This window comes from Panthera pardus, unplaced genomic scaffold (assembly GCF_024362965.1).
Source record: "Panthera pardus isolate Hobbes unplaced genomic scaffold, ASM2436296v1 HiC_scaffold_4, whole genome shotgun sequence".
NCBI classification, from domain to species: domain Eukaryota; kingdom Metazoa; phylum Chordata; class Mammalia; order Carnivora; family Felidae; genus Panthera; species Panthera pardus.
This window is the reverse complement of record NW_026526969.1, coordinates 8,391,397-8,409,801: the sequence shown is the minus strand read 5'-3', so window position 1 is coordinate 8,409,801 and position 18,405 is coordinate 8,391,397. Positions and strand designations below refer to the sequence as shown.

General features: G+C 54.3%; 1 protein-coding gene and 1 long non-coding RNA gene across 2 annotated transcripts; one reads left to right on the top strand and one right to left on the bottom strand.

Annotated features, from left to right (window-relative positions):
• Window positions 1-722: 722 nt before the first annotated feature.
• On the bottom strand, window positions 723-8,924 carry NAT16 (N-acetyltransferase 16 (putative)). The gene is given in 6 exon segments (XM_053894233.1): window positions 723-2,622; window positions 2,624-2,739; window positions 2,742-2,790; window positions 3,411-4,012; window positions 4,178-4,727; window positions 8,580-8,924. Coding segments are annotated over 6 exon segments (1,911 nt in total). The 5' UTR covers window positions 8,789-8,924; the 3' UTR covers window positions 723-2,237.
• A 177-nt stretch (window positions 8,925-9,101) lies between these two features.
• On the top strand, window positions 9,102-16,049 carry LOC109250530 (uncharacterized). The gene is made up of 4 exons (XR_002073057.2): window positions 9,102-9,499; window positions 13,374-13,502; window positions 13,622-13,735; window positions 15,919-16,049. It is a non-coding gene; the product is annotated as an uncharacterized LOC109250530 (long non-coding RNA).
• The last annotated feature ends 2,356 nt before the right edge of the window (window positions 16,050-18,405 follow it).

Genomic DNA, 18,405 nt, shown 5'->3' with positions numbered 1-18,405 from the left:
ATATCAAGCATCCTCCTCATCAAAAAGCCACTTGGAGTACCTGATTCTGGGGTACACCAGGCACGTTGTCCCGAATACATCCCACCCGGACACCCTCTGACCTGTACACACATGTACAGAAACGCAGACACACAAAGACTCCCATGGACACACTCACACGGACGGAAACCACCTTGCGCTGCCTCGCCTGCGTCCACACGTCCTGGCGCCCCCTCGCGTTACTTTTCGGAGTCGCAGTCTCCGGCGCTCTGGAGCTCGGCTCCCGGGGGGGCGGCGCCCAAGCTCCCTCCACCTCCTCCCCCTTCCGCGCGTTGCCCACCCAGGAATCCGGAAAGCCAGCGCGCTGGCCAAGAGAGCTGGGAGTTAGACGCCTGGATGGTGGGGCTGAGGGAGGCCGGTCCTGGATGCCAAGGGGAACTTGGGAGAAAAGCCCATAGAATTTGGATAGCAGCGGACTCCCAGGCCCAGGGGAAAGCGAGACCCAGGCTTGTCAGGGCGCCGCGCAGCTGCCCGCCTCGCTTCTGAGCAACCGCTTCTTTCTGCCGCTTGGCTGGGGTGGGGGTGGGGGCGCGCAACGGCCAGCAGCCCTCTCCAGCTCCAGGAAGTCATTAGCCCCATTGCCACAGGGCTTAGAGATCCTCTCTAATACAGGCTGCTGGGGAAGGGGGAAGGATAATGCGCCTCATCCCTCCCCTGCTGAGAAGTGAAACAGACACAGAGGGTGGGCTAAGGGTCCTTTTTATTGTAATACAGCCACGGCTGAAGTGACAGGGAGGGTGGCAGCATGGCCAGGCGCTGAAGGCAGACAAGCAAGGCAGTGTAGCACAACAGCAAAACCGGAACTGGGGGAAGTGATGGAGCAGCGGCTGTCCTCTGTGCCCACCTTCTTCCACCTCCTGGCGCCCTCCTCTGCCCACGTCTCTGATTCCATCCCCAGCGACCCCTGTGCTTACTGTCAACAAGTCCCTAGCAACTGTCCATCGTCCAACAAGAAGTTCAAACAGTCATCGCCACAACGAGTGAGGTTCTGAGGCATGCTCTGGCTTGGGACAGACCTGAACTCCAGTCCCTGCCAGGCTCCCAGCTACTCTGAATGACTTGGAAGTCACTTTGATCTTTCTGAGCCTGTTTCCTCCCTCGGTGGTAGATGTGAGGATCCAGTGTAGAAGACAGCGCTGTGCAATTGCAGCTGTTACTACTTGCATTGAAATAGAAAACTGGCAAAGTCCAAAAAAAAAACCCCATAAAGGAACCAGAGGAAGGGAGGGATGTCCAGAAATATCTGGAGGCAGGGGTTCCAGTTGCACTAGAAGGAAGCCTGGTTAGAGCCAGAAGACAGCCCCATATTGGGCTGAGGAAACTGCCCTTCCCAGCTCAAGCCCCCTGTTTCATGTCCTGGTTAAGGCACTAGTTGGGGATATAGGAAGGGGGGCTGGGAAATAGCAACATCTTGCAAAGTTGGACGAACCCCATCAGAGGGGGCAGTCTTGTAAAGATGCGTCACCAGAGGGTCAACAGGGCATTATGATTGTTTCATTTATAGGCTTTCTCTCCGTATTGCACACAGGGCGGGTGATGAAGAGTTCATGGGGAAGAGGAAGGGAGGAGCAGACAAATGGGCAATGAGGAGCTAAGTGTCTGGGGGGGGGGGGGGTCCGGGGAATAGGAGGATGGGAGCTCAGAGAGAAGGAGAGAGGGGACACTGATGTAGAGGCGCAGGAGACTGAGAGGGAGGCAGGAGGGGAGCGCGGGGCAAGCTCTGAGAGCTTGAGAAAGGGCGGGAGGAAGAAAAGTAATACATGTTGGGCAGCTGGACCTTGCACATCCCTCTACCTGCTTCCGCCCACGAGGAGGCAGAAGGGAGAAGCCAGGAAGGACGGAGTTCCCCGCCAGCCCAGGGCGACGGACAAGGAAAGGCTCTGAAGCCTGTGAAGGAACCCATTCTTTGGCCCGTGAGGGGAACGGGCGGGCCATAGCAGAGCAAGGGCCTCCCCCAAACCCGGCGATCGGATCCAGTTGTGGGCCATAGAGTGGGCGCGCTAGAGGCGAGATGGCAGAGAGGCAAGGCTAAAAGGTTGGGGGGGGGGGCGCTCCGGTAAGGGTAAGCGGGCTTCCCAGCAGACCACGGAGAGTAGGGGGAGGGGGCGGAGCTTGCAAACACTGGGGGGCGGGGCTTTCTGAAGATCAGCGAAAATGGACGGATCTAAATGCTCCTCTCGCCTCCGAGAGGAGAGGCCCTAGATGTCGGCCTCCAGCGGGTACTGTTCTGTGTAACCCTTGACCAGCTCGAGCCCCAAGCCGGCCTGGCAGAGGTCAGCCAGCTGCGACCATAACTGGGACGCCAGGAAAAGCTGGCGCATGGCGTTGAGACCGGCGAGGCGCGGGGCCGGACCCTGCAAGTGCCGCAGAAGCCGGCTCTGCGCCTGCGCACCAGGGCTGCGCACGGCGTCGACGTTGAGGTAGCGCCACGTGCCGTCACCGCCGTGCGGGATGGGGGAGGGGCGCGTGCACAGCGTGGGTAAGCGCGGGCGCGCGGAGCCGTCTACGCGCCACTCCAGGTCCTTGGCCGCCAGCAGGCGCAGGTTGCTCTCACGTGGCCGGTAGGGCTGCCAGTCCTGGGTGAACGTCGCGCTGCACGGAAGGCAACAGTAGGAGGCGGGCCACGTCGCCGCCAGTCTCCGACACGGTCTCGGTGGGCAGCGGCGAGGTGACGGAGGCCCGCAGCGCCGCCAGCTGCACACGCCCAGCCGCGCCAGTAGCACGGAGGCATTGACTCAGACCCAAAGGATGCTCCTGTGGGGGGCAAGAGTGAGCGCGGAGTGGGCAGCGGAAGGGCTGGAGAGCCCAGCGCCTCAGCATCTTCACACCCACGGGCTCCCAGCAGGGCCCCTCAGAAGGACCGACTGTGCCGGGCCAAGGGGAGTGGGGTATGTGAAAGCCTGCCCCACCCCCGAGGGTAGCATGGAGGACCCAGGGGCAAGTCCTCAGGATAGGTTCCTGGAGCCCCAAGGAGGGGCGGGGTTCGTGTGCGGGAGCCAGGGGACTGGGGGTGTGGGCCGCTGGGTCTCGGAGGGGAGTGGAAGGGAGGAAAACAGATCAGTCGGTAGGATAGGGGAGCCGGACGGAAAGGACAAAGATTCACATTAGGATGTTTGGATCCCTGGAGGGAGGCCGGATCAACAGAGAGGAGTCCCGGTCACGGAACTCCGGACGCTTAGGCTCCTCAGCCATCTGGAGTAAGGACTGAGGGTTTGACGGCTGGGAGTCGGGAACTTTTTGACTTCCCCTGGGCAAAAGGGCCTGGGTAAGGACTGGGAGTCCGGGGGCGGGGCTCACGGGCGCCCCCACTCGGTAGAGCCAGCAGAGAAGGAAAGCGGGTGACTGGGCTTGCGGGGAGGACGCCCGGCTACCCGAGCTCCCTTGTCCTCCTCACCTGCTTGGTAATTAGGTCGTGTTTCTTGAGCTCCCGGGGGCCCACTTGGTCGTCCCGGGTGAGCCGTGCCACCTTGACCCCCGGGTTCTGTGTCTTGACCAGCTGCGGGCAGAAGCGCCGCAGCAGCCCGGCCACGCCCTTGCCGCGCTCCCGGGGAGCCACGCACAGCCCCTCCACCAGCGCTGTCTCCCCGGAGTCGATCACGTGCGCCGACTCCAGCGCGATCTGCGGACCCAGGCCGTTAGGGGGCCCTCCGCCCCTGCCGGGACTCTCGGCTCGCAGGGCTCGCCTCTTCCCACACGCTGAGCACTCTGTCGTCACCACCCCGGGCGCCAGGCCAGGCCCGGGCCTGCCCCAGATCTCCTCAGCACTTGGGTCTCGAATTCCAGAGCCGGCAGAGAGGGAGCTCATTCGCCGGGCTCTCGTCCACCTCTTGAGATGCTCCAGCTCCGCGTGCACCCCTGTGCCTGAGCACTGGCCACGCCCCCTTCCCTTGGATCCACCCCAGGAGCTGGCTACGCCCTCCCGCCCCGGGCCTTGCCACGCCCCGCTTCTTCTTAGCTCCGCCCCGGACCCCGTCTAGGGGCTGGTCCTGCTAACCGCGTCCAGGTGCTTTTTCGTAAGCGAGTTCGGTCTATCGGGGGTCCTGACCCCACTCTTGCTCTCACCCCCGGTCTACCCTCTCTTGCCTGCTCTCTTCTTTTTGTGCTCCTGCTCCCAGGAACTCCAAATGAATGCTCAAACACCGAAGCTATCCCCAGCCCCTCCCTCGGGTTCCTCTGCTACCCGTGTTGTACACGCTCTCCATCCCACCCTCATTGGCTGGGCCCCTGGATCCGCACATCCTACTCTTTGGTTCCAAGGCCAACTGGCTCCTCGGCATCCGGACTGGGGCTGGGGGAGAGGCTCGCCTCCTCTCTTTCTTAAGGTCCACTCACCCAAACGTAGCTTCACCCCCTTTTCACCTGGGCCCCGGCTCTCCTCACTCCTGTTTCGCTTGGCCAGCACCACGGTGCCGTCCTGTTCTGCTGCCACCACGAAGTCCAATGGCTGGGCCGTGGCCTCAGGCCCCGATCCAGACCTGGGGTTGGCCCCCAAGGACTTGGCCTTGGCCTCAGGCCCTGATTCAGCCCCCAGGGGCTCAGTCTCAGCCTCAAGCTCCCATCCGGATCTGAACTTGGCCTCCGCCTCCTGTAGCGGGGTGTTTGAGTGTGGCTCGACATCTGGCTGGTCCTCTTTTTCAGGCTTAGGGAGCTCTGAGCTGGCTGAATCACAACTGGATTGTTTCATCACCCTGCAGAAAATAGACAACCCAGTATCATGGTCAGAGCCCCTGTTTCCACATATAGCACCTGACACGCGCATGCGCGCTCACACACACACACACACACACACACACACACACACACACACACACACCCCACAGTACTTTGCTACACAAATACCCCTTCTCTTTCTCTCCCCACACTAACCCTGGGAATTCAGGGCCTCCAACTCTGACCAAATCCCAATCCTACCCTGCCCCACCCTACCAGGGTGCTTCTCAACAGTGACAAACTCAGGAATACCATGAGCTCCTCACGGACTGGCCCCAAATCTCCTTCAACCCCAGTCACCCCCAGGGACTCAGGCAATGGGGCAGAAGGTCCTTGGAGGGGTAAAAAAAAAAAAAAATGGAAAGACATCCCTCTAGGGTCCCACCATCTCTCTCAGGCCTCTGCAAGAACATGGGAAAGCCCCATCATCCCCACTCCTCCTACAAGAGGGTTCCCTGGGAAAAGCAGAGGGTTCAACCTCCTCCCCTTCCTACCACTGCCACTCTCAATCCCCAGGGCAAAGGGAGGAGGATGTAGACGCCAGATCTTCCCCCTATGTCCACTCCAGTGCCCTCCACTCCCCTCCAACACATACATTCAAACACAAGCCAGAGGAGTGGACAGGTGGACAGCTCCATTAAAAAATTTCAAGTCATTTCTCCCAGGCTAATCAAACCTGCCTTTCCCTTCCTTCTGCTGAAGTTTGTCCTCTCCTTCTCCATTGGAAGACCTGGTTCCACTCTAGGGCTAGATGATTATTTGGAAAAGGGCTCTGTTGGAGCTCCTGCAAACAAGATGTGCACAAGGATCACCGATGCCCCCTCCCCCCATTTGCCTTCCCTACAGAGAGTCTCTGTGTTCTCTCTCTCCCTCTGTTCTGCTTTCAGTTTCTTCCCACAATTCTTGCTCTGTCTCTTGCTCAATACTTTCTGTGCCCTTCCCCTTCTCATTTTTGGGTCAGCTCCTATGGATCTGGTACCCTTTGGCCTCCAGCTCTTCTGTTTTCCCTGCCAGAGACAGGGCCAAAGAGAAAGGCCCCTCCCCAAGTCCTGAAGACTCCTCATTTCCAGACCTCTCTCCTTCAAACCAACCAAATCAACTAATCGTTATTAATTTTTATTTGACTGGGGGAGGGGCAAAGGGAGGGAGAGAGAAAGAGAAACAGAATTCAGGCTCCATGCTCAGCACTGAGCCCAACGCAGGGCTTGATCCCAGGACCCTGGGATCCTGACCTGAGCCAAAATCAAGAGTTGGAAGTTCAACCGACTGAGTCACACAAGTGCCCACCCAAATCCTCCAATTAAATCCTCCTCCTCTCTTTCAGCCAATTATAACTGTCCCTTCATATAACCTACATTAAGCCTCATTAACCAACATCCCAGGGGACACACATACCAGCTACTTTGTGAGAGATAATATGGTGTTGGTTGGCTATTTATTTATTGTTAACAGGAACATGATCTAGGCTTGGGATAGGGGACAAACAATTACACCAAGGAGTTTAGGGATGATCTTAGCCTCCATGCCATAAACATAGCTTACATGAACACAGCGTGCCTGCTGTACAGACAAAGCTTTAAAACAAGAGCCCCATCTCCCTCTTTCTTTTCAGTCTGATGCTGATGTCTAAGGCTCTCCCAGGTAAGCCTGGATGAAGTAAGACAGCATTAGGCCAATGTCATCAGAGGTGGGGGCAGCACAGGCTCAGAGGATCCTAGAGCCCCTGCTAGAGTTGAGGACCATCAGGTTCAACCCACTTCTTTCACAATGAGGAAACAGACCCCCAAGGAGGCTAAGGTCTTGCCTAAAGTGACTCAGCTTGGGCAGAGCCAGGCTAACAGTTAAGTTTTCCTAGCCCCCAGGCTAGTGGTGGGGAGACCTCTTTTTGGTGTATATTTGGATCTCCAAACCCAGCCTGAAGAGCAAGGAATTACTGGGTCCTTGGCAGGAGTCAAAGGTGCCAAGGGCTGAGGGCTAAGAACCAGAGATGGGACCATGGGAGGAATCCCCACTACCCTCTGCCCATGTCAGCAGTTCCTATGCCAACAACAAGCCGGGGACCAGCTCAAGCATCAGATTCCTTGTGACAGGCAGGAATGACGAGGCTCAGAAGAGATAAAAGCAAGTTAGCTGTGGCTCCCATCTATGTCTCCAGGCAACCTCACCAGCTGTTCCTGAGTCCCTAGAAAATAACAAGCTGGTAGTTCTGTGCTGACTCCAGCGATTCCCCACTGCCCCCAAAAGGGACAGAAAGTGAGCAACTTGTAGACTGGGACACATCCAACTAATAATTCAAGACATGAGGTTTTGGTTACCCCTCCTGTGCTTTCAAGATGGGGGAGAGTATTTCCAAAGGGTGTGTCTATGCCTTGGATAAAGTGGTTTGTAAGGGGGTCACAGGGAAGAAGGAAGCGCCTGCAAATTTATCTCTTCCATTTTTCCCCATCACTCTTCCACACCTGCTCCCTTTGGTGGGGAGGCGGGGGACAAAACAGTTCCAAATTATTTAAGCCCTGGGGGAGGTGGGGACTGGGAAAAAAGCAGGTCGGGGGTTCCAGGCCAAGCCAAAGCTGCTGGCTGTCCCCACAACCCTGGCTCCACACTATGATCCCTTCCCATCCCTCAGAATAGCGCCCTCCAACCGGGCTCCTTGAACTATCGCTCCCATAGGTGTCTAGGCAGAGGAAGGGGCAGCCCTTTGCGTCCAGGGCACTGTGGGAGATGTAGTTCCGGCATCTCCTGGACCAAGCTCCAGGAAGAGGGGCGGCACATCCCCTCCATATCCTCCACATCCTTGGATCTATTCTTTCAATTTTATAAATATAAATGATCGCTCTGGGAGGGGATGATTCTAGTCCTCGCTGGGCATGCTGGGAGCCCCCCTACCCCACCTCCACCGCACCCCACACACCTGAAATATTGATGCCCTTGAGGTCGACAGCTTCTCGGAGCTGGAAGAGGGAGCAGAGGGAGCAGAGAGCGGAGAGGCGGAGACAAAGAGACGGCAGTTACACAAAGCGCCCAAAGAACAGAGCGGGAAGGACAGGAAGGGAGGCAGGAAGGAGACAAAGGCGGACAGGGGGATGCGGGGCAGAAGAGGATGGGAGAGGGGAGTGGCAGCAGGCATGGATATCAGACACAGACATGACACCTCGTGACTCAGGGCCCAGCAGATGCCAAAAAAAGTCCTAGCTCTGCACCCCCTCCCCAGAGAGACCATAAATAGAAAACAGCGACACACCCCCTTCTCCCCACGGTGTGCGATGGGGGGAGGGGTCAAGGGGAGGAGAAAGCCAGAAAAGGGTCTGGAAGAGAACAGAGACCTGGGGACAGAGGCAGGGAGACGAGATAACATGGGGCAAAGGCAAGGGGTGAGGAAGATAGACCAACGAGCAGTGTGTGCGTGGGGGTGGGGGGAGGGTGCCCCAGGGCCACAGTCATGGACTGGGGACTGTACTCGGGGGTCTTCCCCAGTTTTCCCTCTGCCCCTTTCCAAGAGTGGGGGTGGGGGCGGCAGGCGCGCGAGATTCCGAAGGAAGCTGTCTACTTGACAGGGGTCCCTCTGGGCACCAGGCTCTGGGGACAGGTGGGAGAGCAATGGCGACGGGGTGGGGGAGGGATGACGGACAGGAAAGTGTCTCTGAACACCTAGGCGAAGTCCAGGTCCCAGTTATCTAGGTCACCGGACAGGGAGAGGTTGGGCTGTAGGGGGCGCAGCAGCTGACTTCCCCGGGCGGGGGTGGGGGGTGGGGGGTGGGGGGCGGTGGCCTTCTGCTGCCCCCATTCCGCGGTGGAGGAGCACGCCAGCCCCGAGGCCCGCGGCCCCCTACCTCGCCGGAGCCGGAACCGGGGCGGGGAAGCCCAGACACGGAGCGGGGCCGGCCACGCGGACAGCGAACGGTGCCGGTAGAGGGGTCCCTTCGGAGCCCCGAGGGTCGAGCTCGGGTGACGCGCGGGGACCGGAGCAGTCCCAACTCGGAGTGAGAATGTAGGGTCTGCGCTGCGGCTCAGTTCGGCACGCGGGCGCGAGCGGGGACATTCGGGGTGCGGGCGCTGCGGGCACCTCCCGCGGCGACGCTCCGCCGGGCCGGGCGGCGGCTCCGAGGGGCGGAGACCCCAGCGACGTGGAGGAAACCCGGCCCGGATCTGGAGTGGACTCGGGGCGGCCTTGGGGAGGTGCGGGCGGAGAGCAGGTGCCCTGGCGGGGCGGGGGGGCGTGTGGACCTGGGTGGCGGGCGCAGCAGGATAGCCTCAAGTCTGGCGGACGAGACTCCGCCCCTTGTCCTGGCTAGGGAGCTGGACCTTAGGTGGAGGTGCCTTGGGTTTTGGGGGGGGGGGGGGGAGGGGGTACTGCCGGCTTAGTTATTGCCCCCACGTCCATAGCACCTCTGTGCTCTGTCCTGAAGCACCCCCCTCCCCCAATCTCGCAGTCCTCCCTCCGACCTCCCGCCGCCAGATAAGTCAGAGCGACTGGAAGGGGCACGCAGAGCCCTGGGGACCAGGTCAGAGAAACTGATCAAAGAAATTAGAAAGTCGTGAAGATGGGGATGTGAGGGGACGCCAGGAGACAGAAGCAGAGGGGCGGAAGGGAGCAGAGCGAGGCCAAGACCGGTCAGAGTGTCCACCCCTCCCCGGGGGGCGCAGGGTAGCCTCGTCCCGCAGGTGCATCAGAGGCCTCAGCTCACGCTCAGCGGCTGGCCGTCAGGCAACCAGGCCCCCACAGGGCAGCACGCAGAAAGAAAAACTCCAGGTACACCCACGAACCCACTCCCTCACCCCCAGCACACGAACACAGACCTCTGCGCGCGCGCGCACACGTCCTGGGGATCTCCGCACAGGCTCTGCACCTCGTGCTAAACCCGGTGTGTGGGGGAAGGGTGGGAAGAACAGGCAAATGTGTCCAGGAGCACTGTCCCCAATGAGCTGGTGGCCCGGGCACTTAACTCCCGAGGGGCTCCTTCCCACCCTCCCCCCCCCCCCCCCAAAATGAGGTAAAAAACACCTGCAGTTCTACCCTGTAAGGAACCAGGCAAGTGATGGATGGGGAAAGCCCTTCAGTGACTGTAAAATGCTGCAGGGATTATTAAGGTCTGTTAGGGGTGAGAGCCCCTCTCCCTCGCCCTCCCTCCAGGGTCTGCCCAGCTCTCGTGCTCCTCCTGCCCCCAGAGTTAATTTCTCACCTCTCTCATTCCACTTTTTTTTTTTAATTTTTTAAATGTTTATTTATTTATTTTGAGAGACAGAGACAGAGCATGAGCAGGGGAGGAGCAGAGAGAGAGACCCAGAATCCGAAACAGGCTCCACGCTCTGAGCTGTCAGCACAGAGCCCGTCGCGGGGCTCGAACTCACAAACCGTGAGATCATGACCTGAGCTGAAGCCGGGCGCTCAGCCGACTGAGCCACCCAGGCGCCCCTCATTCCACTCTTTTTTCACTTACCAATGGGCTGTGATCAGATGAAGGTTCATGTCGTGTCCCTCGGCTCCCACACACATGGCCACACAATAAGTAACTTGACAAGTTACTCAACCTCCCCCCACCCTCCTCCTCCTCCTCCTCCTTCTTTTCTTAATAGGACTTCTCCCCATTTCTATTTTTTTTTTTTTCTATTTCTGATTTTTAAAACTGCTAACACACTGCACATCTCAAAGCCGCAGTTCAGGTGGAACTTGCTCAATTGTGGGATAGCACGTCAAAAAGTTAGAGGAATTGGAGGAAAAAAATCACTAGTGGCAGGCGGTAGATGCAACCAGGCTCTAATCCCCCCCCCCTTTTCACCAGAAGCCCCGCCTTCTGCTACCAGAAACTCTGGGATTGGTCCAACGTCCTCCACTTCCAGTTCTGTCAACCAATCAGAATAGAAAGTCCCCCTCGCCCCGCCCCGCAAACCCTTCAAGTCCAAACCACTCTGAAGGAAGAAGTCAGCGCCCATTGGGCCGATCAAACACCGTCAGGGTCCCAAATCACCAAGCTCAGACTTCAGAAGTCTCAGCTCCCCAGAGGGGCTAGCGGGTGGTAGTGGTTGGAAGATGACTAATCTCCTGGCTGCCCCTCCCAGCGAGGGAGAACAGGAGGCTGTCAATCCTTAAGTGCTCTGAGGATGTTGGCAAGTGGGACATCACCCTGTGCCACTGTGCTTTAAAAGAGGCCGAAGTTAAGACCGATAGGGATGGAAGAGTGCTCTGCTGGTAGAGGTCTGGGTTCCAGGGCCACCCTGTACCCCCTCCTGATGGTGAGCCACAGCACCACCCAGAATGTTTACAGAGCACTTTGATTTAATTCTCACAGCACTGTAGGATGGGTGAGGCTGTATAGTGGGGGTTCCGAGAGGTCGCATGATGTGAGCTAGGGACGCTGGGGGGTTTTCTGACTGCAAACTCAGACCCCACTGCCCACTCACCTCTCGGAGGTGCTTTGCAAGCTGTAAAGCAAGCAAATGTCAGTGCTGTTAATGCTGGAGATTTCCCTTAGTTGCTCTGAATTTTGTAAACACCTATACCTTGGGGTCCCTATTGGCTTTGGTCTTCACGCTGGGCTTGCTTATTTGGGCCTTTTATTTGGGAGAGCCTGATGTTTTGTTTGCCTTCTCTCAGGGCAGGTGGGCCCTACTGTCAGCCGGGCAGTGCTGTCGCTCTCTGTCATTTTTTTTGGGCCCATCCTCTGCCTCAGGGGCCTCCCCATCCTTGCCTTTCTCTCCCACCCCTCGTCCCCAACAGACCACCTTGGGTCTTCCTCCCTACCTTCTGAACACCTCCGCACCCCAGGATTCTTGTGTCCAGGACTTCCTCCTCCAGAGTTTGTGGGTTTTGACTGTTCTCCTCTCTGACCCCTCTTCACCCTCTGACTCTCCAAGCTGTGAGATCGAGGCTGAGACCCCTGCCCTCTCCCTGATCCAGTGACCCCTCTATCTGGGCAGTTCCCTAATCCACAAGTCAGGTCTTGACTTCCCAGGTCGTCTCCAGCTATCTGTGGGATGACATCAATTGGCTGATAGCAGAGAAACAAAATATGCTTAACAGGAACTGAACTGGGCACCTCGTATGCTTTTTGTCGTACAACTTTCGTGACCAGCTCATCTGCAGATAAGGAAGGAGACCAAAGATCAGAGGGTTAGGTAATTGGCCCCAAGTCACAGAGCCAGAGAATCCATAAAAGTCTTACTTAGGATTATAACACTGAAAAGAATCATCCAGATCATCTCAGAAGGCAAAGTATCACAGATGCCACATACCCCTGGTGACTCACGGTTTCCTCATCTGTAAAGAGGGCATAGCACCTAACTTCCAGTAAAGGTTGAATAAGATAACGAGTGAAAAGTGCCTGACATTGCATAGAAATTCAATTAAAGGTAGGTGTTACTATCTAGCTAACGGGAACAGCAGTTCTCACATGTGGGGCACTGTAGCTTATACACTGGAATCCACACATAACCAGAAGCCCGTCTTATTTATTCTTCCTTTGGGGCTGTCAGATGTTAGGAACTTCGTGAACCAGGTGATAGAAAGCTGGGAGACCATTGAGCTTGATGGTGAACTCTTTTTAGAACAAGGCTGATGTTACAGTTAACTTTATGCCTTTGGCAATTTGTTCAGGTCTTGGGCACATAGTAAGTCCTTAATAAGTATGTTACAAATGAATGAATGAATGAATGAATGACTTCAACCTATTTCTAGAGTGGGGTAAGGCAAGACCACCTTTGATCACTTATCAAAGGTCACCCACTGGGTAGAGGTAAGACCAGATTCCCGGTTTCTTAACCCCAAGCCAATGCACAACCCAGCCTCATGCTACATTTCTAAAGGGTCAGCGTGCTGGCTCTGCTTAGAAGTCCCTGAAGTTCCACCTCGTCTCTCCCCACTCATCACCAGGTTCCTCTCTCCAGTCCACATCATGCAACACCAGTAACATCTGTCATTCATTCATTCATTCATTCGGCAAACATTAATGTCATCTTCTATGGGCCTGGTTGACCCACTTCTGCTCTCAAAGAGTTCAGTCGAGTTAGCCATCCACTTTTATTCTGGACAATACTTAATACAAACAAAAACAGAACAGGGGCACCTGGGTGGCTCAATACGTTAAGCGTCCAACTCCTGATTTCGGCTCAGGTCACGATCTCATGGTCGAGGGATGGAGTGCCATATTAGGCTCCTCACTGAGTGTGGAGCCTGCTTGGGGTTTTCTCTCTCCCTCTCTCTTTGCCTCTTCTCTACTCACATGCACACTCTCCTTCAAAATAAATAAATAAACATTAGAAAAAAAATAGGACAGTATAATGAAGCCCCACTAGCCTATCATTAGCTTCAACAATTATCAACTCATAGCTGATATCGCTCTACATGGCAAGCATCCCAATATTTTGAAACCAATTTCAGACATCGTATTGTTTCACTGGTATTGCAAGAAATCATTTTAATGGCATTATCACAGTGATATGGATGGAATTGTGCCTTCCCCCCAATTCGTATGTTGAAGCCCAAACCCCTAGTGTGACTGTATCTGGAGACAGAGCCTGTAAGGAGGTAATTAAGGCTAAATGAGGTCATAAGGGTGGGGCCCAAATCCCACAGAATTATAAGAGGAAGAGACACCAGAGAGTTCTCTCTACCCATTATGCATTTGCAGAAAGAAAGGCGGAGGAGGCAGAGAGAAGTTGGCTGTCTACAGTTCAGGAAGAAAGCTCTCGCCAGAAGACGAATCTGCCAGCACCTGGATCATCACGGACTTCTAGCCTCAGAACCATGAGAAATGAACGTCTGTTGCTTACACCCTGTGTGTGCTGTCTTGTTATGATGATGCCTGAGCCGACTAAACACACACCTAACACACTTCCTCCCTCCCTCCCTCTCTCTCCCTTTCCTCACTCACTCTAGGGGAAGCCAGCTTCCTTGTCTTGAGAGACTCAGACAGCCCTGTGGAGAAGCCCATTCAACAAAGACCTGAGGCCTCAATCGAACCCCTGGGAACTGAGTCCTGTCACCAACCATGTGAGTGAACTTGGAAGCAGATCCTTCACCCCCAGTTGAGCCTTGAGATACTGCAGTCCTGGTCAGCAGCTTTAATGCAGCCTGAGAATTCTAGACCAGAATCTCCCAGCTAAGCCCGAAACTATGCTACAATAAATGTTTGTTCTTTTAAGCTGGTAGGTTTAGGGGTTATTTCCTCTGCAGGAACGGGGAACTGATCAAGTTGATACATATTTTAGACTTATTTTAATCTACATATTTCCCTTCCACCTCTCCCTCTTTGCAACTATTTGTTGAAGAAACAAGATTGGTTGTTCCCTATAAATGTCCTCACCATCTGGATTATGCTGATTACACCTCCATGGTGTTGTTTATCATATTTTTCTCTCCTCTGCTTTTCCTGTAGGCTGGGAATTAAATCAACATGCCCTGTCCAGTAGGGTAGCCATTAGTCACTCGTGGCTATTGGGCATCTGAAATGTGGCAGGCACAACTGAGGAACAGAGCTTTTTATTTCATTTCATTTGAATTAAAATTTAAAATAGATAACTGATCTAGTTATTGGAAAACTTGAAAAAAATGTATTTTTAAGTCATGTCTGCACCCAACGTGGGGCTTGAACTTACAACCCCAAGATCAAGAGTAGCTCACTCTTCTGACTGAGCCACCAGGCAACCCTGGAAAACTTTTAAGTATGTTCAGAGTAACTTTTTCACTTGTGAATTTTACAAACTTTAAATATGGATCAAACATTTCCAGTGGATGTTTAGCATCTAAACTTAAATATGTTCTTTTTCTAAAATTTTTACTTTTATTTTAGAGAGAGACAGAGAGTGAGAGAGAGCAGAGAAGGGGCAGAAGGGGGGAAGGAGAGAGAATCTCAAGCAGGCTCCACACTTAGTGTGGAGCCTGACATGGAGTTTGATCTCACGACCCCAGGATTTCGACCTGAGTCGAAATCAAGTCAGACGCTCAACCGACTTAGCCACCAAGATGCCCCTAAATGGAAATATGTTCTAAGTGTACAATACAAACCAGATTTCAAGGACTTAGCCCCAAAGGAAAGTATGTAAAATATCTCATTACTGTTTTTTTATTACACATTGAAAGAATATGTTGGACATATTGGGCTAAATAAAAAATATTATTACAATTAATTCCACCAATTTTCTCTTTATCATTTTATTGTATTATTTTATTTTAATGTATTTAAGTAGGCTCCACACCCAACATGGGGCTTGAACTCATGATCCTGAGATCAAGAATCACAGGTGTGGGGCACCTGGGTGGCTCAGTGGGTTAAGCAACCAACTTCGGCTTAGGTCATGATCTCTTGGTTGGTGGGTCCGAGCCCCTTGTCAGGCTCTGTGCTGACAGTTTGGAGGCTGGAGGCTGGAGGCTGCTTCGGATTCTGTGTCTCCCTCTCTTTCTCTGCCCCTTCCCCGCTCATTCTCTCTCTCTCTCTCTCTCTCTCTCTCTCTCTCTCAAAAATAAATAAACTTAAAAAAAAAAAAGAATCACACGCTCTACCAACTGAGTCAGCCAGGCACTCCTCTTTCTCTTTTTAAAGTAGTTACTAAGAAAAGCTTAAATCATACATGCACTTTTTTAGGAAGGACTGTATTCTTCCATCAAAGGCTCAAATGTAGTTTATCTTGTTGGAATCTTACCAGATGCTGTCGCTCAAGACTTCAATCCAATCCCTTATTAGGGCCTGCAAAATGTTGATACTCTTATTCTGTCATTCTAGGTGTTTCTGTGTTTGTTTTAACTAGTTGGAAAACGCCTATAAAAGAAAACTTGTTCTTCTGTGCTCTGATTACCCTGAGGCATAGTTTGTGAAGGACAGCCAGGATGAATGCTTAAAATGTTTCCTTTTATTTGTTAATTTTCAAAATAACAAGTTGATGCCTTAGCAATTTTCAGTGGTGATCAAGTCTTATTTTTAGAACCACTATGAACTCATGGACTTTTAAACACGTTTAATGTGACACAGTTACTGTCCCTTCCTGATGTTGCAAGGTATCCAACTGTTCGGATAAACTGGTGCTTTACAGTGACACAGAAGGGTCATGAGCGATCCTTACAGAGAGAGTTACCGGGATGCAGAGGTGGGATGGGCTGAGCCTGCCTGGCAGGCTGGTAGGTTAAGGGAGGTGTCCTGGAAGTGGGACCTGAACTGAGCAGTAAACATTCCCCCCCAGAGGATGAAGGACAAGGTCCCGCCGGCAGGAGGGGAAAGCGAGAGCAAAGCCCGAGGCAAGCAACAGCCGGCTTCACAAGAACAAGCAGTTCTGGGTTGCACGCATCCATCCGTTAGGTAGGGGCTGGCCAGCAGGGGGCGTGTGGTGGAGGGCGAGGGGAGGCAGCAGGCAGGGGAGGGAGGGAGAAGGGAGGAGAGGGAAGGAGAGGGGAAGGGTTTTAAGCAGGAGTGACACATTTGCCTTGCGAGTAGAGACAGCCCTCTGGTGGCCACATGGAGGATAGCAGGGAAGGAAAAAGCCCTGAGAGCAGGCAGAGAGCCGAACTCGTGAAGTTTCTTGGGTTCATGTATTTATAAGTTAGACTCTTCCAGATCAGGAGGAGAAATTACAGTGTTGGGGCTTATTATCCAGCTACACGGGAGGAGGAATGGCACAGGGAAGTTCAGTAACGGTTGAAAACAGAACAGACCCTCAGGACAGGCTAGTGATCCATGTTCTTTCTGTGCACCTGCCTGGCACACGTCCCCAAGGAAAGATCTCATGGCAAATGCTTACCACTTGCACCGAACATAATTTCTACAAGAGACCACCTCTGGATGGGTGCAGTCCCAGGCACAAGCAGAGAGGACTTTTGTGTGATTTTTTTTTTTTTTTTTAAGTATGCTCCACGCCCAGGGCAGAGCCCAGTGCAGGCCTTGAACTCACGACCCTGAGATCAAGACGCGAGTTGAGATTGAGAGTCGGATGCTCAACCGCCTGAGCCACCAGAGACTGGGAGATGTCGCAGCAGCCAAGGTTGATGACACCACCAGGGGCTGGAAGACGGGAAGGAGGGTTTCTCCTCTACTGGTTTCAGAGGGAGCAGAGCCTGCTGACACCTTGATTTTGGCCTCTGAACAGTGAGACGATAAACTTGTTGTTTTAAATCACCAGATGAGTGGCACTTTGTTACAGCTCCCTAGAAAACCAGTATAGTTCCCTTCCTTCCCATGATGGGTACGCTGCCCCCCTCTCTGGCTCTGTGAAGGGACCCCCAAGCCCTCCCGGCCCTCTGCTGGGCTTCCCGGTGCTGGGCACAACCTGCAAACCGGGCGGCTGGTTCCCTCCACAGCAGGTCTCCTGGGCCGGGTCCCTTCATCTGTTCGGCACTCGTCATGCACTAGGCGTGGCGATCGCCATAACGTGGTCGAAACGCAAAAACGAGCAAGACATACTTCCTGCCCTCAACGTTGGCATTTAGGAACATGAGATAAAAGATCATGAGCAAGCCCGATGTTGGGGTAGCAGAACCATGGTCCACCTAATGTGATGGTGATCACGTGATGCAATGCAATGCAATTTCACGCAATGTAATTCTTGTGAGGTGGCTGTGGTCCGGAAAAGATCTTGTGTCAAGATAATAGTGACACCAGCTGATGTTTGTTGAACACCCTGCCAGGTGCCACGCTAAGCCCTTTGCATGTGTACCTCATTTAGAGCTCAGTGTGGACACTGTGGTGTAGATGACAGGATCAGAGCCTGCCACTATCCGCACGTGGTAAGTGCTGAACACCGGGGTGGGGGGGGTGGGGGGGTGTTGAGCTGTGACTTGACGGTAGGGGTTCCATCTAGTCTCCAGGCAGGAAGGAGAGGCGAGTCAGGCCCGGTTGGGAAGCTGGACTGGGCTCTATCTGAGGGGGACCTCGAATGCTCTGCTGAGGATTTTTACACCTTTTAACAACAAAGATCCAAAGACAGTGAGGATCCAAAAGGGAGAATTAGATGATGAAAACGGCATTTTAGGAGGAGCGTCTTGACAGCAAGAGAGGGTGTTGGATGGGAGACAAAAGACAAGACCCCTGATCGCTCAGGAGTGGTCCCAGAGGGAGTCCATGGAGGGAGGGGGTCATGGAGGAGAAGGAGACGCTAAAAACCACTTAGCAGGAAGACACAAGAGGCCAGGAATTTTGCGGTTCTGGAAGGTGGGGAGAGAGGAAGGAGGTGAAGCCAAGACAGATGTGTGAAAAACAATGGTTGGAAAGCAGGATGACAGAATAAAAATGGGGACCAGAGGACACTTAGCCGTCAGCGAGGCTAGGATCAGAGCATGGCTGCAGAGGTTACTTGGGGAGGCTCAGGAGAGGGTAGGAGGTGTGCCAAGGCCTCCTGAAGCCTATGGCCTCCACCCAGTCTGGGCTGGCTTCCAGGAGAGGAAGGATGCTGGTGGAGGTGCCTCCAGGGCCAACCCAGTCGTAACTGCGTGTCTAGGCTTCTCCTGTTTCTCTCCAGCCTCGAACCAATCCCTCCCACCCCCTGACTTTATTGGTCTTGGATTTCAGACAAGGGCAACAAATGATGGGGAATGAAGTCCCCTCCTCCCTCTCTCCCTGAGTTCTCAAAGGTCCCCTTCCTCACCTGTCACCCAGCCCAACCTCCCCTCCCTAGAGGTAGGCACCTACTGCTCACAGGGGAGAATGGCAGGGGGCTTCTTGGAGGAAGGCCCGTGGT